Source organism: Bemisia tabaci, chromosome 3, assembly GCF_918797505.1.
Source record: "Bemisia tabaci chromosome 3, PGI_BMITA_v3".
Lineage (NCBI taxonomy): Eukaryota > Metazoa > Arthropoda > Insecta > Hemiptera > Aleyrodidae > Bemisia > Bemisia tabaci.
This window is the reverse complement of record NC_092795.1, coordinates 39962755-39982413: the sequence shown is the minus strand read 5'-3', so window position 1 is coordinate 39982413 and position 19659 is coordinate 39962755. Positions and strand designations below refer to the sequence as shown.

Here is a 19659-nt window from a genome sequence, read left to right as displayed (position 1 = left end):
CAGCTGCAATAATCGATAGAGAAAGTTATACTCTCGAGGAATTGGCAGGGTGAGCTCGCCGAAAGTTCTTAGCGATGCAGAGACGAAAGTGTACCACTAGTACTGAGCAGTACCCTCCGGTAGGTCGTCGGATCCTGAGATGTCACGAAGTTGGCCATTGGCTAGAGTGTCGGCTCTATTAGCCGCATCTTGTTGTACGGCAGCCCCAGCATGGCAACGCATGAGTCTTCCGTTAACGAGCAACGCTGCTTCGTAACACCCGGCCGCGAAATAGTCTCGTTCCCGGCGGGTTGTGGCTAACCTTTGCATGAATCGCCACATGCCCTCTGAGTTTATCGGACCCGGTCCACCTCTGCGCAGGATGGTGAAACGGATGGTAGGCCAATTTATGGTCATCGGGGCTAAAGACGGCACGCCAGCAGGTGCGATAAGGCGCCCAGGGTATGCCAGATATTCAACAACAACAACATGTCGCTAGCGTCAAAATCTACTCCCAAAAGAAGTACAAAGTTGCCTTGCTGTATAATATCACCAATCATTTCTGCCGTGGTGTTCTGGTTGTGCAAATCATGTTGATTGATGGGGTTGGCTACAGGATAGGCGGGATAAGTAACAGTTAGATCCTCTTCAGCCACGCGACCACTTAGTAAAGAGTAGGACGTGCCCTTTGTGTATAGCAACGTGCGATCACAACCACGTGCGTCTTCGTATTAGGTGCCGCGATCTACCGGTGTCCGGCGGGAACAATGGACAATTCAGTTCCTAATTGTAAAATGAGGTCCAATTGAAAGTAAGCTGATGGGTGGAGCAATGTTGATAGTGCGATATAAATAATGCAATAATCTAAATAAACCAAGAATACGTAATGAGAAAAAGTCATCAGCGTACCAAAGGGCCAGTGAAGACTTGGTGAATGAATAACAAATTACCAGGCACCAAATTTAAACTGAACCTACAAACATGACCATTGTCATGCTCCCGAACCAAACAAGAACGCTGTTTCAAACATTGCCAAGTTTAATATAATGAATTACTAATTTTCAGGGAAATTTGTGAATATTATACATATTTTCTAAATTTTCGGACCTTTTATACAAGGGCCCATTAAAATTAACACAAATGGATGATTTGTTGCAACTCACAGAGCAGGCTGGAGATCGTTGCATAAGGAATGTTTTTAATTCCATGCTCTTTTGCGAGCTTGTCTCTGATTTTATTCACTTTCCCAGTATGCAAAGCTCCAGGAGAATCCTGGAAAAAAAAACAAGTAGTTCATAATTTCACTACACTTTCACCAACTACCCTTTCAACAAGCACTATTACGAACCACAACAATCTCGCCAATGGCCGCCATCAACGACTAACAATACCCGGCCCAATCCTAAAAACTTCCCCTAAAAATTTGACGACAAAAAAAAAAAAAAAAAAAAAAGACGGATTGCTGCTGCCTAACAAGATACACACGAAGAAACCCAATCGGGCTCTCCTGCACGGTTTGCGGTCCATTTAGCTCTCCTGCTAATTAAGTCGTAGAGTAAAGCCCAAAAACCTTTTCGGTAGAATATGCTCAGCTCTACTCCTAATGCCCTCGTTTTTTGAATTCAGTCAAATATTAGAAAACTTATCAAGCTTTAATTTTGGACAAATTTTGGACCCCAAAACACGACGATGATTGACATATATGACATGTGAACTTTGTTTTTGTTTCCTTGAAAAGAATTCATCAATTGATGGAAAAGATAAATTTTGTATTGATACGTCTACTTTGTGTTGAATTTCAGGGTGTTTCAACATTTCTGCATACGTGCGAAACTTAATACTACAAGTAGGTGAAATGCACTTTGTGAATTGCACTGCGGTGTTGAGGCAGGTTTTAAAATGTCTACTGTAGGAACTGCTATTTGAATAAGCGGAGGAACAATCAGGGCAAACTATCAAATTTTCCTCGGCTATAGGATCAGCTTTTGGAATAATTTCTTCATTAGTTTTTTCGCAATCACTATCTGGACAACTCTCACCGAGGTGCTTTAATAATTGTGGGAGCGTAACATACTTAAAATCACATGACTTATTATTACAATCCTTGAATTTATTGGAAGTTTCTACTTCCTTCACATCGTTTGGTTTTGGCGCACATCTGTTTAATCTGAAATGAGTAGAATACGAGTGTTTGGAGGCGTAAATTTTGCGACACACATCACAAGTTCGGGGGTAAAGATGAGTCTATGCGGAGCCACCTCCATCTACATTCCTATGAATTAAGCGCTGAGGATGAGAAAGGTGAAGACCATCCCGTGAGAGCAAATGCTGCTCAATGGAACCATCGAATTGCAAAAAGTTTCTCGATCCATACAAAAAATGCCTGAAACAAATTAAGATAGACAAACCTAAGAACGGGTACCAGCACAGGGTATTTAGCAAATTGACAGACACACTGTCATACAGCGGCTGAACTCACATAAGGAAACATGGCAATGGTTTTACATCTCGCACCTTCACAAGTTTTAAAACTCAAAGAAACAGAAACCATCGAAAACCCACCGGTATTAACACATGTCGTTTCGAATGAAAGAGCTTTGACTTTAGGGTCCCACTCAAGAACAGCTCCAAAAACTGCATCTGCCGTATAGTTAGTTCTGTCCTGTGACCCGTAGGAATCTTAGGGACCCCTAAAAGTTGTTCGGACGCGCCCGTAACCCCAACAGCAATGCGATCGACAAGTTGTTTTCCATCGAGATCTGGGACGATTTTTCCATCCCAGTGTAGGGTGAGGTTACTTTCAGGCTGAAAATTCTCTTTTAACTCAGAACAGAGAAAAACATGTTAATTAGGGCATCTCTTTCGCTGCATCGAGACGTCATCACGACGTTACAATATAATAATATCCAATATATAACAATATATAATATAATCCAATATACAGGGTGGGCCAGAAGTTCCAGGACGGTCGGCTAACTTTTGAACGGTTCGAGATAGAAAAATGAAACTTTGGGAATGTTCCTATCTCAAAGGGGACCATCTTATGGGGGAGTCAAAATTTTGGTCCCCCCTAAGGGAGGGGGTGGGGGCCCCCAACTTTTTTTTTTTCAAATGGCAACCCCTATCTTGTGATACCTCATTCGAAAGACCATAAAAAACTAAGAATTTTGGCGCAAACTGCAGATCAATATCTTAATTTTTGACCGAGTTATGATACTGTCAAAGGTCAAATTTGACCTATTTTCAAAAAATCACAACTCCGGTTCAAATTATCGTAAAGAAAAAAATAAAACGAGAAAATTTACTAAATTGTGTTAGCTTTTTTGTAAAAATTGCAGAAATCACTTCGAACTAATTTTAAGGGGGGTTCGGACCCCCAAATACGTCAATTCAAAGGTCATTCAATTTTCCCGCGAAATAAGCCAATTTCCCCTAGAGTTGCCTCCACATTATCTCAGTAAGGTCAAAATCAGTTCAACATTACGTTGGGCAAGTCCCCAAATTTCAGGAAAAGTTAAAAAAAAAACCAATTTAAACGGTTAAATTTAATTACCTTAAATTGCGTTTTTTTAACTTTTCCTGAAATTTGGGGACTTGCCCAACGTAATGTTGAACTGATTTTGACCTTACTGAGATAATGTGGAGGCAACTCTAGGGAAATTGGCTTATTTCGCGGGAAAATTGAATGACCTTTGAATTGACGTATTTGGGGGTCCGAACCCCCCCTTAAAATTACTAATATTATACGTTTAATATTACAAATATTAAACGTTTAATACACATGGGGACACATACATTGCACACACTTATTGGCATTTCCAATTGTGGTAGTAGCGCAACATTAGGGTCAGTAACCTAATTTATTGGGGGTACTACCACATTTATTTGGTAATGTCGATACCATCCTACAACCCCTACCTCTATTTAGACATATTTATGCTAAATGGAACTATGTGCGAGTGGAAAGATGGGGTGTGCTCGTCAGTGCTCGGGCCATAAGAATGAATGAGACTTTAAAAGCGCCAGTGACGTCAGCGGTGAGGACGAGGCGCGACACGAGCGACGACGACTAGGTCGTCAGCCTTTAACTCATTAGCCCTGTCCAAAATGCTCTTGTGACATGCCCACGGATCACGAGTCAGCGCTCAGCTCCTTCAGATTTAAATTAAAATCCCGCTTTTCCATTTTCTCAAAAGGAACTATATGCACCCACTTTTACATTGTTTCTTATCCAGCAGGTTGTCTAGCATCAGGGTTTTTCCGATTCCATCAGGATTTTAGGTCTATCAGGATTTAATCCCGATTTCATCAGGATTTGAAGGAAAATCGGTCGTAAAATCAGGATTTGAGATAAGTCGGCCCTCCGCTTATTTTCTGTTAATTATCCGCTATCCGTCCGTTAATTTTTCTCCGCACAAAGTCAGGTCTTGTAAAAAATATGAAATCGGGGATTTAGCATCAAAAATCAGGATTTCCTAAAATGGAAAAAAAAAAACTAGACACCCTGTCCAGCTTCCACAAGCACACCCCATCTTTCCACTTCCAAGTAGTTCCTTCTAGCATACACGAGGCCTTATATGTAACAATGGCGGATGTAAAAAATTACCCCTCCGAAACACGCCTAAGAAACTGTTTTGTTCACACCAAAATCTAATATGTTCGGCTCTGACACAATGTACAGATCTCGAAGATCACATCTCAAGTATTTCCTCAAAATTTTCTCGATGCCAAAACAGTTTTTTGAACTCGTTTCGAAAAGGTAATTTTTCACATCCGCCATTGTTACATGTAAGTCCTCATATCGTCACCTTCCAAGCAAAGTATCACAAGCGCCTTGCGACGTTTAAAAATTTCCGCCGCCATTTTATTTTTTTACAGATAAATTGTTCAACGAAGCTGTCCGCGAAAATTTCACTGAATTTTCTTTGTGCCGCCGATAAAATTCAGTGAAATTTCCAAACAGATTCAACCGACAATTTCTCAGTAAAGAAATAAAATGGCGGCGGAAATTTTTAAACGTCGCATGGCGCTCGTGATACTTTGCCTGGAAGGTGACGATATACGTCCAATTTCTTCCGTGTCGAAAACTTCTTTCGGAAGAGTTCGGTGTTCTTGAATATTTGATCCGGCAACTTTGGAGTGCCGTGAGAAAGTGTATGGACGCGGGGGGCGGGGGGCAGCGTTTTCTCTGATTTTTAATTGGCTCGAAGGGTCTATCCGCAATTGAAACGGACTGGAGAGGTCTCGCGCAGCAATGTCGGTGCAACGGTTCCGCGATCTCCTCGCGGGTTTCCTCTCGAGAGCGCGCGTGTCCGATATGAATTCGCCGGGACCTCCGCCAACTCAAGTAGGTATCGAGTCCTCCCTCGCAAGTCACAGTACCCGCGTTGGAACCTCGAAATTTCAGACGCAATTGGACACATTTATGCTGAAAGGAACTATGCGCGCAGGGTTTGCGTGCTACATAGTTCCTTTCAGCATACAGATGTCTCATTGTGAAGGCGAGCGTATGGAGCTATTCTGCCGTGCTAAGGAAGAACGCCGTATGAACATTCGAGAGTTGCCAAGTTTCCTTCGATAAAAACCGAATTTACTGAGGAAATTGTGCATATTTTTTTCCAAAATTTTCAGACTATTTTGTACACAATTTAATCTAAAATATCTGAAGATTCCATAGAAAAATGTGCGTCAATGTTGTCAAAAATTCAAGTTTTATCAAGGGAAATTTGGCAACTCTCGAATGTTCGTACGGCGTTCTTCCTTAGCACGGCAGTATTGCCTGGCTTCCCTTTGCCTTTGAGCCATTCGAGCCTCCAACGGACCGCACCCACGGCACACAGTGGACCGGGTCGATCAGAGAGATCGGACTTGAAATTCTTGACTAAACTGCAAATTTTGATGTTTAATTCGTGACGTTTTAATTTTTCAAGGAGTGCCTTCACCGGAAAATTTCACGAGGAAACCAATTTTCGTGCCTCAAAGTTTTGTATAACCGGAGTTATACTGCCGTGCTAAGGAAGAACGCCGTATGAGCCTTCAGACGCTGCCATATTTTCTTCAATGAAAACGTAATTTATGTAGGAAAATTGTGAATATCTTTTCCTCAATTTTTTCAGACAATTTTGTTCGCAATTTTATCTTGAACGTCTGAAAATTTCAAAGAATGTACGCACAATTTCTTCAGAAATACATGTTTTATCCGGGGCAATTTGCCAACTCGCGAATGTTCATACGGCGTTCTTTCCTAGCACGGTAATATGAGCTTTTAAAGTTTTCAAATTTTGTCCGACCTCTCCTATCGACTCGATCCACTGTGCGGCAGTCTGCACACGATTACCAGGCAATTTCGTCGCTCCTCCTGCGTAAGGGCGCATCTTTGTTTACATCAGTGGCGTGGCGCGCTTTGCGATATATCGATTGTCATGCCATTTAACTAATGGAAAAGGATCGATAATCAGGGTGTTCGCAGCGAACACCTTAATAATCGATTCTTTACCACGTGTTTAATTCGCATGACAATCGATATAATGCAAAGCACGCCACGCCACTGGTTTACATATGAGCCCCGAAAGGCGTGGAGTTAAACAGAGGACAGGGCTCACGTGGAAATTAAGACACGCCCTTACGTCAGAGCAGCGACGGTTTGAATCTGCACTGGAACGTAGAAACAGCCGAAACGAACTACAGAAGTCACCGTTTCATAGACGAAGGATCGTTTTTGGATTTCTGAGTAGTAATATGGAACCTATAAAAATGTTCGTAGTAGAATATGATCGTGCAGTTTCTGTCCATAATGTTGCTGCTTTATGCACTTAAACACAACACAAATTTGTGTAATTTTCAATTAGGAATGCCCTTCAGTTTTCTAGCAATAATGCAATTCGAGATTGGTAATGTAGAACACTGAAAAGTAGTTTCGTTCTTTTGTCTTGAAAATGATGCAGTTCATAGCCTTGCCCGTTACGCATCAACTTTAAAAAGCGAGTCGAAATCTTATTTAGATTCTCCAAAATAACTACTCTCAAAGAACAACTGATTAATTTGCTACAGTAGTATTTCTCAGCTGACATAGAATTAGTTGCAAAATATTTTTTACAACACTGGAAAAAAAACACATTGGATGTAGAGTCCAGACTCTTGAAAACATTGACAAGAAAAAATACACCTGATTCAATCGGATTTTTGCTTGAATCAAAACGAAATCCGCTCAAATGAAGAGGCTTGGTTCTTGATTTAAGCAAAAATCCGATTGAATCAAGAGTATTTTTTCTTGTCGATGTTTTTAAGAGTCTGGACTCTAGATCCAATGTGTTTTTTTTTTTCTAGTGAACAAGTCTCTTCAAAGCTGTCAGGCTGGTAAAGCTCTCTTGAGCCATGCTTTTGAAGATACTGTGTACAAGTTCCAGATGGGATGGGCTTCGGATTATTAGACAACCTTCTTCTTCATTTCATAATTTACCATATCCCTTGTTTCACTATCACTCATGTCACTATTACATTTCGCCTCGTTTTCTGCTGCAATTGCACTTTCGCCAGTCACAAAATTCGTCTTTCGTACCTGGAATTTCATCAACCCCATTCTCATCCCCAAGCAAAAGCAATTCCTCCTCTTCTTGGAGATGACAACCTCATGTAATATTAACCTAAATACAATGATGGAAAACCTTACGTATGCAGGAAGAATGATGTGTTCATTCCTACTCTTCTCCCTGAAGGACATCCCTCGACGGAGCAACCGCCCTGCAGAATTGTGCTGTGGAAGTGTTTCAAATTAGGCGAGGATTACGACCTAACATTTTATTAAACAGAACACAAAATATGGCACCCACACATTCAACTCGGGCAATTCCAAGCAGAAATAGCTTTGAATAATTACTGTCACATGTGTTTGTCTATGTCGCAAAGCTGTGTACCCGAGTATCGAAAACAATTGATTATCATGTAATATTAAGTTTAATAAAATGATTAAAAAACGTCACTAATGCGGCAACAATTCTGTGTTCTTTCCTGCGCTTCTTGCTGAAGAACATCCTTTGACGCAGCAACCGTCCAGAAGGGTGCATGCGGAATAAGAGTCTCGATGTAGGCAAGGATGACTGCAGAACATTATTATCAAACAAAACACACAATATTGCGGATGAAATTCATGGAACTCGAGCAATTCCAAGCAGAAATCGCTGTGAAAAATCACTGTCGTTGGTGTTTGCTTACGTCGCAAAGCCGTGTACCCGAGTATCGAAAACAATTGATTGTGTATCGTATAGGTGACCCGGCACCGCACAAGAGTCATGGAATTCGGGACGTGGAAAATGCTCGAAAGTTGAGCCAGCTTTTCCATTCCTATTTCGACCCTATTTACTCTATGAGACTGACCTGCGTCCCGTGTCGAGTTTTATTGTACAGCGTCTAATTGAAATTCGATGAAGGAATAGTCTATCGTTTCCCCCATAACCGTTTAAAGTCTGATTGAGGAGTCGAGCGCGGCGGCGAGCTTGTAACAATCAGAGAATCAATTTGTCGACAGGGACGACCATAACAAACACGCGCAACCCCTGCAGGGAAGCAATGAGACAGGGATGAAACGAGGGTAGTGTGGACCTGCTCTGTGGTGGGGGGAGGGGGGTGAATTAGAGAGTTAAAAAAAAAACTGCGTGGCTGATTAAAGACCTGCTGTTGGAATTGAGAGCGGTCGTGTCCCGTGAATTGTGCACATTAATACGTAATGCGTAGTTGCGTCTATCTTCTCTCCGAGGGGTGACGCGCAGGGGTAGGCGGGGGTTGGTCCTTGTTCCTGAATCCCCACGGGATCCGGCTCCATTTGTTACAACCCTATTTGAGCTACTTACATACCTATCTGAATAATCACTGCCAGCATCGTTGCCGCTTCAATTGCTGAAGTTGACCGGCTTCCTCCGCAATCTGTTCTCTATATTTCGGATCAGTCCAGCTCACCGACAGAGCGGGAAAAGGTCCGCCTGTACTGCCGTGATGAGTCTCTTCATACTGAGAGTTAAGACAGTTTGAATCAATTTCTGATTGGTTCCCGTATTTTGGGCATCCGTAGTTCACAAACGGAAATAAAGATCACATGTTCACCAATTGCAAAGATAATAATCTGGGATGGACCGAGGAATCACGGGTTCGGCAAGGAACAACCGGAATGAGAGAAGGAACGGAGAAAGGAATTTGAGAATGAGTCGATCAAAGAGTACGAAAAACTTTCAATTTGTGTAATCTTTATTCCTGTTTGAAGGGGGTTATCTTAATTCTCAGTATAATGGGACTCTACTGTCGTGCTAAGGAAGAACGCCGTATGATTCGAAAGTTGCCAAATTTACTTAGATAAAATGTTTATTTTTGAGAAAAGTTATGAATATTTTGCATTTAAATTTTCATAATCTTTAGGTGAAATTGCGAGCAAAATTATCTAAAAAAAATTGGGAGGAAAATATTCATAAGTTGAATAGAAAATTCGCGTTTTATGAAAGGAAATTTGGCAACGCCTGAAGGTTCATACGGCGTTTTTCCATATCACGGCAGTGTACATGTGTATTTTTTGTGTCGTCCTTGTGTGGTGGATCGGCTTTTGAATCGGACAATGTGGCAAAGTGCGGAATGTGAACGAATTTGATCGGAACGTGCGGCGGAGTAATACTATGCCGTGCCAAGGAAGAACGCCGTATGAACATTCGAGAGTTGCCTAATTTCCTTCAATAAAACGTTTATTTTTAAGGAAAGTTATTAATATTCTACCTTGAAGTTTTCAGGAACTTTAGGCGAAATTGCGAACAAAATTGTCTTAAAATTTGGAAGGAAAATATTCCAAAGTTTACAATGAAATCCGTGTTTTATCAAAGGTAATTTGGCAACGCCTGATGGCTCTTACGACTTTCTTCCTTAGCATGGCAGATTCATTGGCAACTTCTTACGATCGGCCTGTCACCTTCATTTTTTTTTAAGTTAAATGAACATCGAATTAATACTAAACGTACAACTTCTAACATATCATTGAACTTCCATTAACTTATTCATTATATTTTTATTTTTATCGCCTTTTCATTATACTTAATGTTAGTTTTACATCCGGCCTACACATACATCACCTTATCTATTCCTTCGATTTTGCCTGTTTGGTGTGGGAATGTTTTTGCAAAACTGATGACATGTGGTGTCCACAGTCAAGTGAGAGTTATTTATTCGGATGTTTTATGAAAAATTCTAACTTCATACTTTTTCATGATCACTGCCTTTTCGTCTACCTTATCAACACCTCGAAGATGGAAGGCATGGACAATAGCATCACAATCATCTTAAATACAATCATTCACATACGCAGGAAAGAGCATTTGAGATTTATGGCAGCACGGAGAAAAAGCCGTAAATGTCTCACTGAAAACTTTCGCCGCTTTCATCATCCCTACAATTGTCGCACACGAGATTAAATAGAGGTTTGTCCAGTCACGGACTACCTCCGCTCTCAACTGCATCTCTAGTTCATGTCGGAAGTTTAGGTAAAAGTGACTCAACCCAGCAGTATTTTATCGCAGAATCCATGTTTGATCTTATTTTTGTTGAATAACCCTCTCATGGATATTGTTTAAATCATTCAATTCTCCTGATGTTGCACCTCATTTATAACATTTTAAGGTCGATATGCACTTTGCGAGTGCATTGCATACTTTGCCATCTATCATTGTGCAACGGAAAGTGTGTTTAATGGTTGCATTCTCAAGTTTTGTATCTTCCAAGTTGCTTTTTCTTCCAGAACCCTTTCATATTCTGTTTTTGTCATTTCGTCCGTCTCCTTCACGAATTTAAAACGCAAATGTTGACAAAAGAAGGTCGAACTCGGTCGGGGATTTTCCTCGGGGATAAAGGACCAGACGTCATCTTTATGGGTACCGGTACCCTCAAGTGGCAAAGTTTGGCAATGGGGGGGGGGAGGGGTGGGTTGCTGGATTATCGGCTTCACTATTTTCAAATTTGGGATTTACTGTGTTATGTGCCTCGCTTTATCAAATTTTTGTTTGAAAGCAGTCCAGCTGGAGCCATCCATCCCTCATTTGCATATCAAGTGTAACTCCTCCGTAAAATGTTGATTCTCTGCCCCGATTGCCTTAAAAATTCTCCAACAGGTATGGTTTCGCAACGCTTGGAGTTCATTTTTCGCAGAAATGTCTATAGCGGAAGAGCACTCGTTCTTAGCAAACTCAATCTGATAATAAGACGAATGAAACACGGGCTGCCGTTTTCCATGGAACAATCTTTAGTCCCTCGCGAAGGTATTTATGTTTGGACAAATTCAAGGCTTCGTTGATTGATAACGCTCGATTTTCGTACATAAGTTTCCCCTTTTCACCGTTTACTTCGCAGAAGTTGAGATTTTCTTTTGCCTTTTCTCGGTTTTGCACTAAACTTGAGATAACTTTAGCACAATCTGAATTATTTAAGGTATTAAACCAGTTTTACGTGTGTTTAAAAGTTTCTATAGCGAATAATTGTTCGTGAGAGTTTTAATTCGTCGACTTTTCTGCCTCTCACTTAGGTCTGAAAAAGGCCCAGATTCAGAAGAAGAGCATGTATATTCTGTGGGATCAAGAAAGTTCACTACCTCGGGACACGCCTAAACAACAAATCCTTTGACAACTAATTATCACCTTTCTTAAGAAACGCTTCTTTTCTAGCAACACGTACTTTGCAATTTTTCCCTAAGAAATGGACAAAATCCATTGCAGTTACTTTCAGACTCATCATCAATTTTATATTCACTCTGTAAAAATTTAACTAGGTAAGCACCCGCGCTCAAACTTTATCCACGGTCCCAAAGTTTTTTGAAAGGTTTCGATGCGAAATTTTAAAGTCCGACAGAATGCTCCAAAACGGGAGAGCTTTTCACACTTTTTATCAACATAATGTTATTAACTTCATGAAACCTCTAAACCGATTATTTTTTGCACAATCTACCTTCTCTATTTTTAGGGATGCCAAAATCCGATGGCATAAGATTATGTCCCCGCGCTAAAGATCAATTCATAACCAATCGCACTATCGAAAATCCTCATCAACCAATTACGATCTACGTCGCGCCTTAAGCATACGGGACGTAACCAGATTAGCTGATGTTTAACATTGCAATATATCATATAATTATTATGTTTGTAGTATTGTTAAATGAAACTGTTACAACCCAATTTGCTGGATGTAATCATTTGACTTTGCTTTTGGAGAAAGTAAAGTGTTCAAAGCTTAAAGCAAGTAGATTTCTGCGCGAATGGGAACCCTGCTGTTAATACCAATCTCTACATAAGAACTTATGCATAGGTTTCCAGCGATCATTAAGCAGCGTGTCGATAATATACCGGTCAACGGTTTCCTTGACTGAGAAAAAAGAGGAAACCTCTTTTTCTGCCACTCAGAGACAACCCGTTCAAGAATAGATCCTTCTGAAAGTGGGTGTCATTTACATTGTTAATCGCATTTCCATGATGTAAATCGTGCCTCTGTGGGACACCGCTTCAGAAACAATTGTTAGAAGCCCGGAGCAACAGGCATATCGTGCTCGATTTGCATAAAAGGGTTAAAAGGTTTACAAGAGGAAAAACTCCTCTAATTTCTAACAAAAAGAGTTGACGTGGGTATCCTGGTGGGATCGAACACATGTCGCGATCAAAACAACAGGATTAACCGAAAAATTGAAACGAAATGGGTGGAGGAAGCAGGTCAAATGACCGGGGTGCATTACAATTTGCCCTGAACATTCCGCGATAACTGGAACGAGAGACTATGAAAAAGAGGTTAGGGGAAGGTAATTGAGACGAGCACGAAATAATTTTTCAATCAGGCTAATGCTCAATCTTGGATTAATATTTATTCAACCCGCGCTCGGCGTTATTGCCGTTTTGATTGAGGTAACAAATTATTCTAGTCCGGTCCGCAATCGAAAATGTCTGCCTCAAGCAATCGGTGTTGTGCCAATGACGTGTCATTAATTTGAAGCATGTAGTTTTTTGGCCACGCGAACCAACATGAAAAGGAGTCCTTAAACCTGATTAACGTGTTTCTTTAAACGCTGTTTGAATAAATAAGTAGCCTAAAGTAATGGTCCTCCTGAAGCGCGATTAATTGGAAGGAATAATGTCAGCACAACATGACAAACCATTAGCAATCCACATTGGCAACAACATGTATCATTGTTGCATAAAAACGGTCATTTGTAGGCTACAAAACAGTGTCAACATTTAAGGGAAATATATGAGGGTACCTACGTAAATATGATAGCAAGTCTAAAACGCCATGGAAGGATACTTGATGCAAATTGAAATTTTTTCGAAAACCGATTATAAATGACATACTTTTATTTTTTACCCTATTGCAATTTCCGACGGGCCACCCATCCTGCATCAAGTCATGTGTTCAAAGTGACGAGAAAGTCTCAGAAAAAATTGAGCGTTATGTCACAAAAAAATCGACAAAAAAACTTGACTGTGCATTTACAAAGGTAATTCGGTACCACAACGATACTGAAAACGTAGTACAAAAAGCAATAATGGAAAAAGAAAATATTCTAAAACTACATATAGGAGCACAAAATCTCAATGATAAAATTAGAACCACATCACAATGAATTACATAATCGAATTAAGAGGACATTATCATGAAGACTACGATTATTAACTTATTCACTTCAAGCACACACAGTATCCTTACTGCAAACTAACTAATTTGAACGCTTAATATTTGATTGAAAAGCTTTGTTATAAATGAGGAACATTTTTAAGGGAAGACTCATCTACTACTATTTTGACTGCTATTTTTCTTAAAATACTGATGAAACAAACATAGCAAAATAGATGTGGATTTGATATATTTAGCGACCATTCATGATCCATGTTGAATGAAGGGTGATAAGAATGTCATGTATTTCGGAAAAAGGCAAAGAAAGACACTGCAATTATTCCTCGAGAATGTAATGAATGCTTTTCCAGCTAATCTTGTAAAATAAGCTTTAGCTAATCTACAAAAATTAAACATCAAAACACGATTCTGTGAACAGCGCAATTGACCCATCACGTAGTATAGGAGCCACACTGAAAGCCGATATCGACGGCGTAAGTCCGCAATCACATATCTTGTTTTCTGTGTCTGAAAATCTCCGCGTCTGTGTTACTTTTTTAAAGGAGAAAAAATTGACATCATTCCTTGAAGTTTTTGCAGAATTTTCTTCGCACAGGGAAAAAAAGTCACGGTTGTTTTAAAGAATTGCCGTTGAGTAGTTTTCCGTTGAAAAAATGAAGTATGACAGGAAGGCTGCGACGTTGCAAACCGAGTTATGTGATTGCCGGCTTTCACCGTCGATATATCGTCACCTTCCAGGCAAAGTATCACAAGCGCCATGCGACGTTTAAAAATTTCCGCTGCCATTTTATTTTTTTACAGAGAAATTGTTCAATGAAGCTGTCCGAAAATTTCACTGAATTTTCTTTGTGCTGCCGATAAAATTTAGTGAAATTTCCAACAGATTCAACCAACAATTTCTCAGTAAAGAAATAAAATGGTGGCGGAAATTTTTAAACGTCGCATGGCGCTCGTGAGACTTTGCCTGGAAGGTGACGATATGGTGCAACGCCGATTGCGGGAGCACGGCTGGTGCCTCTTGGCATGTGTGGCGGGAAAATGAGGGAGAGGAACTTTTAATTCTGCTGCATTCCTGTGACAGGGATTCATAATTCTCGAGCGGGGCCTACGGAGCCGTCGCGGGTCACAGCCCGAGCAACATAATGAAATAACTCAATTGAATCCACCCACCAAAGGACACCGCTGTGTTAGTATTCACTCCTATGATCGCGCTCTCGGCTCCTCCTTGCCGGACTTACGGAAAAAAGTCATGAAAAAATTACCTCACTGGAAAAAAAAACACATTGGATCTAGAGTCCAGACTCATGAAAACATTGACAAGAAAAAGGAATCTTGATTCAATCAGATTTAAGCTTAAATTAAGAAGAAATCCGCTCTAATTATGAGCTTGGTTCTTGATTTAAGCTTAATCAGAGAATCCGCTCTATTAGAGGCTGGTCTTGATTTAAGCTAAATCTGATTGAATCAAGAGTCCTTTTTCCAGTCAATGTTTTCAAGAGTCTGGACTCTAGATCCAATGTGTTTTTTTTCAAGTGTGAGTTGATATTCTATTCATATGAATTGAAATTCTATTTATGCAACTTTGATTTTCTACTCATTTGTACTCACCATTTTTAGCAGGGCAATTTCCTACAATATAGTACTTATAGGTTGAGGTTTACATTCATCGTTCATACATAATTTGTGCACTGAAGAGAAAATAAGGAATAAAACTCTCCAGCGTAAAAATCACAATAGTATGAAAGCAGACAAAAAAGCTCATAAATTCATTTGATGCCATTAATTTGCCTGGAGGTTTCCTACTTTTCAATATTTTTAACTCTCTTGCCCATATGTTTTAATTAACCTAGAGCCCAGAAAGACAGCTCTGACTCTCGGAACTTTTTGCTGCGGGACTTCGGAATTGCTTTTCCTCCCTTGCGGCGGAAATACAAAAAATCCGAGGTTATACTTTTCGGGTCTTTCAGTTTTTTATTGGTATTTCATCTAGCTCATAATGTTCCACATTCACAGTATGGGTTACATTAGATGCAGTTTTGTAATTTACAATTATAATGCAGTTCAAAAGTTTTATCCGGGCGTCATCATTAGTTCTTGGAAAATTCGAAGTGAAAAATTGCCGATTTTAAATTGGTCTCGTTGATCCCCGTTAAAATACGACCTTGTAAAGACAGTCCTAATTCTCAATAATTCCTTTTTTCAGATGAATAATATTTATCAGCGAAAATTTTAGGAAAGTTCCATCGTGCTCGAATCGCTTTATCGCTGATCTCGTTGGCTTTCCGCTTTTTGCCGCGTGGAGATGTGAGTGGATTCCTGAACACGACTTGATCATTGCGTGTTACTACAGAAAACATCGCATCCATCTGCTTCCACTGTAGTACTCGTGGCCGATTCAGAGGCTTTCTTATCAATGGGTCACTAAACCATGAACGAATTTTGACTTGCGAATATAGTTTTCTGAAGGAAAACGACGCGTAGAACACGATGCACACATTACAAACGCGAACAAGTAACTCAATAACCGAGAAATGCGCAGTTTAAATCGCTCAATTTACACGCAAATTTAAAACGCCCCGGTTTCGCGCCGCGCCGAATGATAATAATATATCTTTATTTGTTTTGGCTTGCACATGGCTTCTACAAATGCGTCGAATTTTTCTAAACAAGAAACAAGAATAAATATATGTATATATAAAAAAAAAAAAAAAAAAAAAAGACAATGATATCAACCTGTCCCCTTTAAAAAATCGTTGATTGAATATGGACATTCCTCAATTAGATAATGTCTGACCAGGGCATTGTGGCTTCGGGGCTCATCTTTAATTTTTTTCCTTATGTTTGATGGTAGTTTAGAGAAAAAGTTATGGCCTCGAGCCGCTGTTTTATTAATTTTTATGATTAGACTTTCTGTTCTGTTTCTGGTGTTGTGGTTGTGCACCACTCTCGATTCCTGTAGTTTCTTGTTGTTGTATAATTTCAAAGATGAGTATATGATCAATGCTGGAACAGTTAAGATTTGTAATTTTTTAAAATGTTCCTTGCAAGATTCTGTAGGCTTTAATTTAAGCATAGTTCTAATAGCTTTTTTTTGAGTTATGAATAATTTCTCGATCTTTTTATTATTGCAAGTTGACCAGGCATTGATACAATATAGTATGTGAGATAGGAAAAGAGAATGATACACTACCATTAACAGATTCATGTCGCAAAATCTTGATAGGACTCTCAACACAAAAATAGCGCCATGCAGCTTTTTACACATGATGTCAACATGGTCATTGAATTTAAGAGTATCATCTAACAAAATACCTAAATATTTTGCAGCGGCTACTCTTTCCATTTGCTCATCATCTAGTAGCACTTGGAAGTCCTTGATCAGTTCATTATTTACATTAAAAAGCAAAAATTTCGATTTACTCGTGTTTACATTAAAAAGGTTGATCTTACACCATTGGCTAAAATAACTCATGACAGTAAATGTATCAATTTCCAGATTTTCCAGTATGATATTGCTTAGAATTATGAGGATGTCATCAGCGAACAATAGAAGGTCAAAAAATGATTTTAAGAGAGATTTAACTTTTACTTTTAAAAATATAGCTAAATCATTAATGAACAGAATAAATAGTAGTGGCCCTATCATTGATCCTTGCGCGATGCCTCCATAGATCATTCTACTTATTGAGTTATATTTCTTATTGCTTTTCCTCATATGGACATATTGTTTTCTTTGTGACATAAAGCTTTTTATCCATTTAAGAGCTTCTTTTCCAAATCCCATCTTTTTTAGTTTGAACATTAGGATATCATGATTTACCGAATCAAATGCTTTACTTATGTCTATAGCGATTACAACAACAGGGTTTTTTTTCTTTGTGCTGATGATTGCTTCATAGCATCTAAGTATGGCCGCTTCAGTACTTAGTTTCTCCCTGAATCCATACTGATTATCACAGAGTAAATTATTTATTTTAAGGAATTTATTAATTTGCTGTACTACGGACATCTCATAAATTTTTGAGATTGGCGATACAATTGATAATGGTCTGTAGTTTCCTGGGTTGGTGGGATCACTGTCTTTCCACAGAGGTATTACTTTGATTTCTTTCAGGCAATCTGGGAATTCGCATTCTATGATTGAGTGGTTAATGTACTTGGTTAAGAGTGGGCTTATTTCGTACTTTATTAGTTTTAGAAAATAGTTGCTAATACCTTCATGGCTTTCAGATTTTTTATTTTTTAGCTTATCGATTGACTTTTCTACTTCTTCCACTGTGATTGGATTGATATAAAGTACATTGTCATGCGATTTTAAATAGTCAAAGTTATTAAAGTCAATTTTAATGTTGGAGTTCCTATTTAGAATAGCAACAAAGTGATCATTTAGTACTTCTGTGATTTGCTCTATACCAATTACAACTTTTCCCTTGTAATATAGTTCATCAATCGTACATGCTTTGTATTTTGAGGATTTATTAGAATTTACAATGTTCCAGGTAGTTTTAGAAATATTTGTAGAATTTTTTAGTATGTTTGTTACCTTATTTGATTTCTCGTTTAATATCATTAACTTGTAGGCACGCTTCTGTTCTTTGAGTTTATTTTTGAGCTCAGCATATTTTTCATTTTGGAAATTTTGAACGTTTTTTGTGATTTTCCTTAAATTTTTCATTTCTTCCGTAATTTCTTTAACAATTCTATAGTGATTGGCTCTAATATTTGGTTTGATTACATTATTTAACGTTGTTGGCGCTTTCTTGAATTTGGAGGGAAAATACAGATTGTGTTGATAAGAAATTTTTTGAATAAATGAATTAATATCTTCATTTGTTCTGCTTTTACTTAGATCTATTAGATTTGCTCTGAACATGTGTATATTCTCATTATATTTTCTCACAAAATATCCTCTATTTTCTTTTTTTCTGCATCCTAAATCTTTTAATACATTGAGTTCAATTCCATAATGGTCAGATAATGCGCTGTCCACTACTTCAATTTTAAAATCTTTCCTCTGTAAATTAGTGAATAGGTTGTCAATCAGAGTGCTCGTTGATTCAGTTACTCTTGTGGGTATGAAAACTTGCTGTCGTAAGTTATTTTCTATCATTGTATTTATTAATGATTTCGAATTATGATCATCAACGAGTAAGTCAATGTTGAAATCTCCTACTACTATTGTTTTAACATTTGGATCTACAAGGGTTAGCAATTCAGTTAACTTTTCGAAAAATACTGTTAAGTTTCCATTTGGGGACCTATATATTACAATTATGCACAATTTAAATTTGAGACCCTTCACAATGCAAGATGTAATTTCTATGTCCATTTCGTTTGTACATTTGGCCGACCATTTACTTTCTATTTCAATTCTTAGTTCTTCTTTAGCAAGAATTAATGCACCTCCACTTTTGTGTTTAGTTCTGCAATAATTAGATACAATTCTATAGTTATCACTAATTTTTAATTGCGCTATTTCATGTGACTTTAGTCCATGCTCAACAAGACATAGGATGTCAGGGTTAATCTCTTGTAGGAAGTCATTTAATAGATCGATTTTATTTGAAATATATTGGGTATTTTGATAGTACAGTTTAAGGTGAGCGCCCTCTGTTTTTGTGTAATTCAAGCTCTTATTTGAATCAGCTACATCCATTTGTGTAGTTTCGTCATTAAGCTCTAGTTTAAAGATTTTGTGACCAAAGTTTCTAGTACCCTGTCATGGATTAGTTTAACAATTTCTTGCTTACCCCTGGTATTCAAGTGAAGTCCTCGGAAAGTAAAATGGCTGCGACTAAGATAGTCAAAGTCAATTTCTGACACATGATTATACATTTTTGTTGCTCTTAATATGAGCTGGTCGTAAAATCTTTTAAAAGTAATTGCTACATAATTGGGAACATCGAACCTATGAAATAGTTTAGGAATTACAAGATTTGTATGGGAAGTGAGGCGTGCTGCTTTACACAATTCAGTAAACAAGTCATATTTAGGGCTTTCATAATGGTAAAATAAGTCATTAGAACCAGCGATTACAAATACAAA

General features: G+C 38.7%; 1 protein-coding gene across 1 annotated transcript in view; it reads left to right on the top strand.

Annotated features, from left to right (window-relative positions):
- The first annotated feature begins 5199 nt into the window (after positions 1-5199).
- The window catches only part of Rh50 (Rhesus blood group-associated glycoprotein Rh50), a 184489-nt gene continuing 170029 nt past the window's right edge, over positions 5200-19659 (top strand). The window contains exon 1 of the mRNA XM_072298345.1: positions 5200-5326. Coding sequence (XP_072154446.1) covers positions 5234-5326 — 93 coding nt within the window. The 5' untranslated portion in view covers positions 5200-5233. The remainder of the gene's footprint in view (positions 5327-19659) is intronic.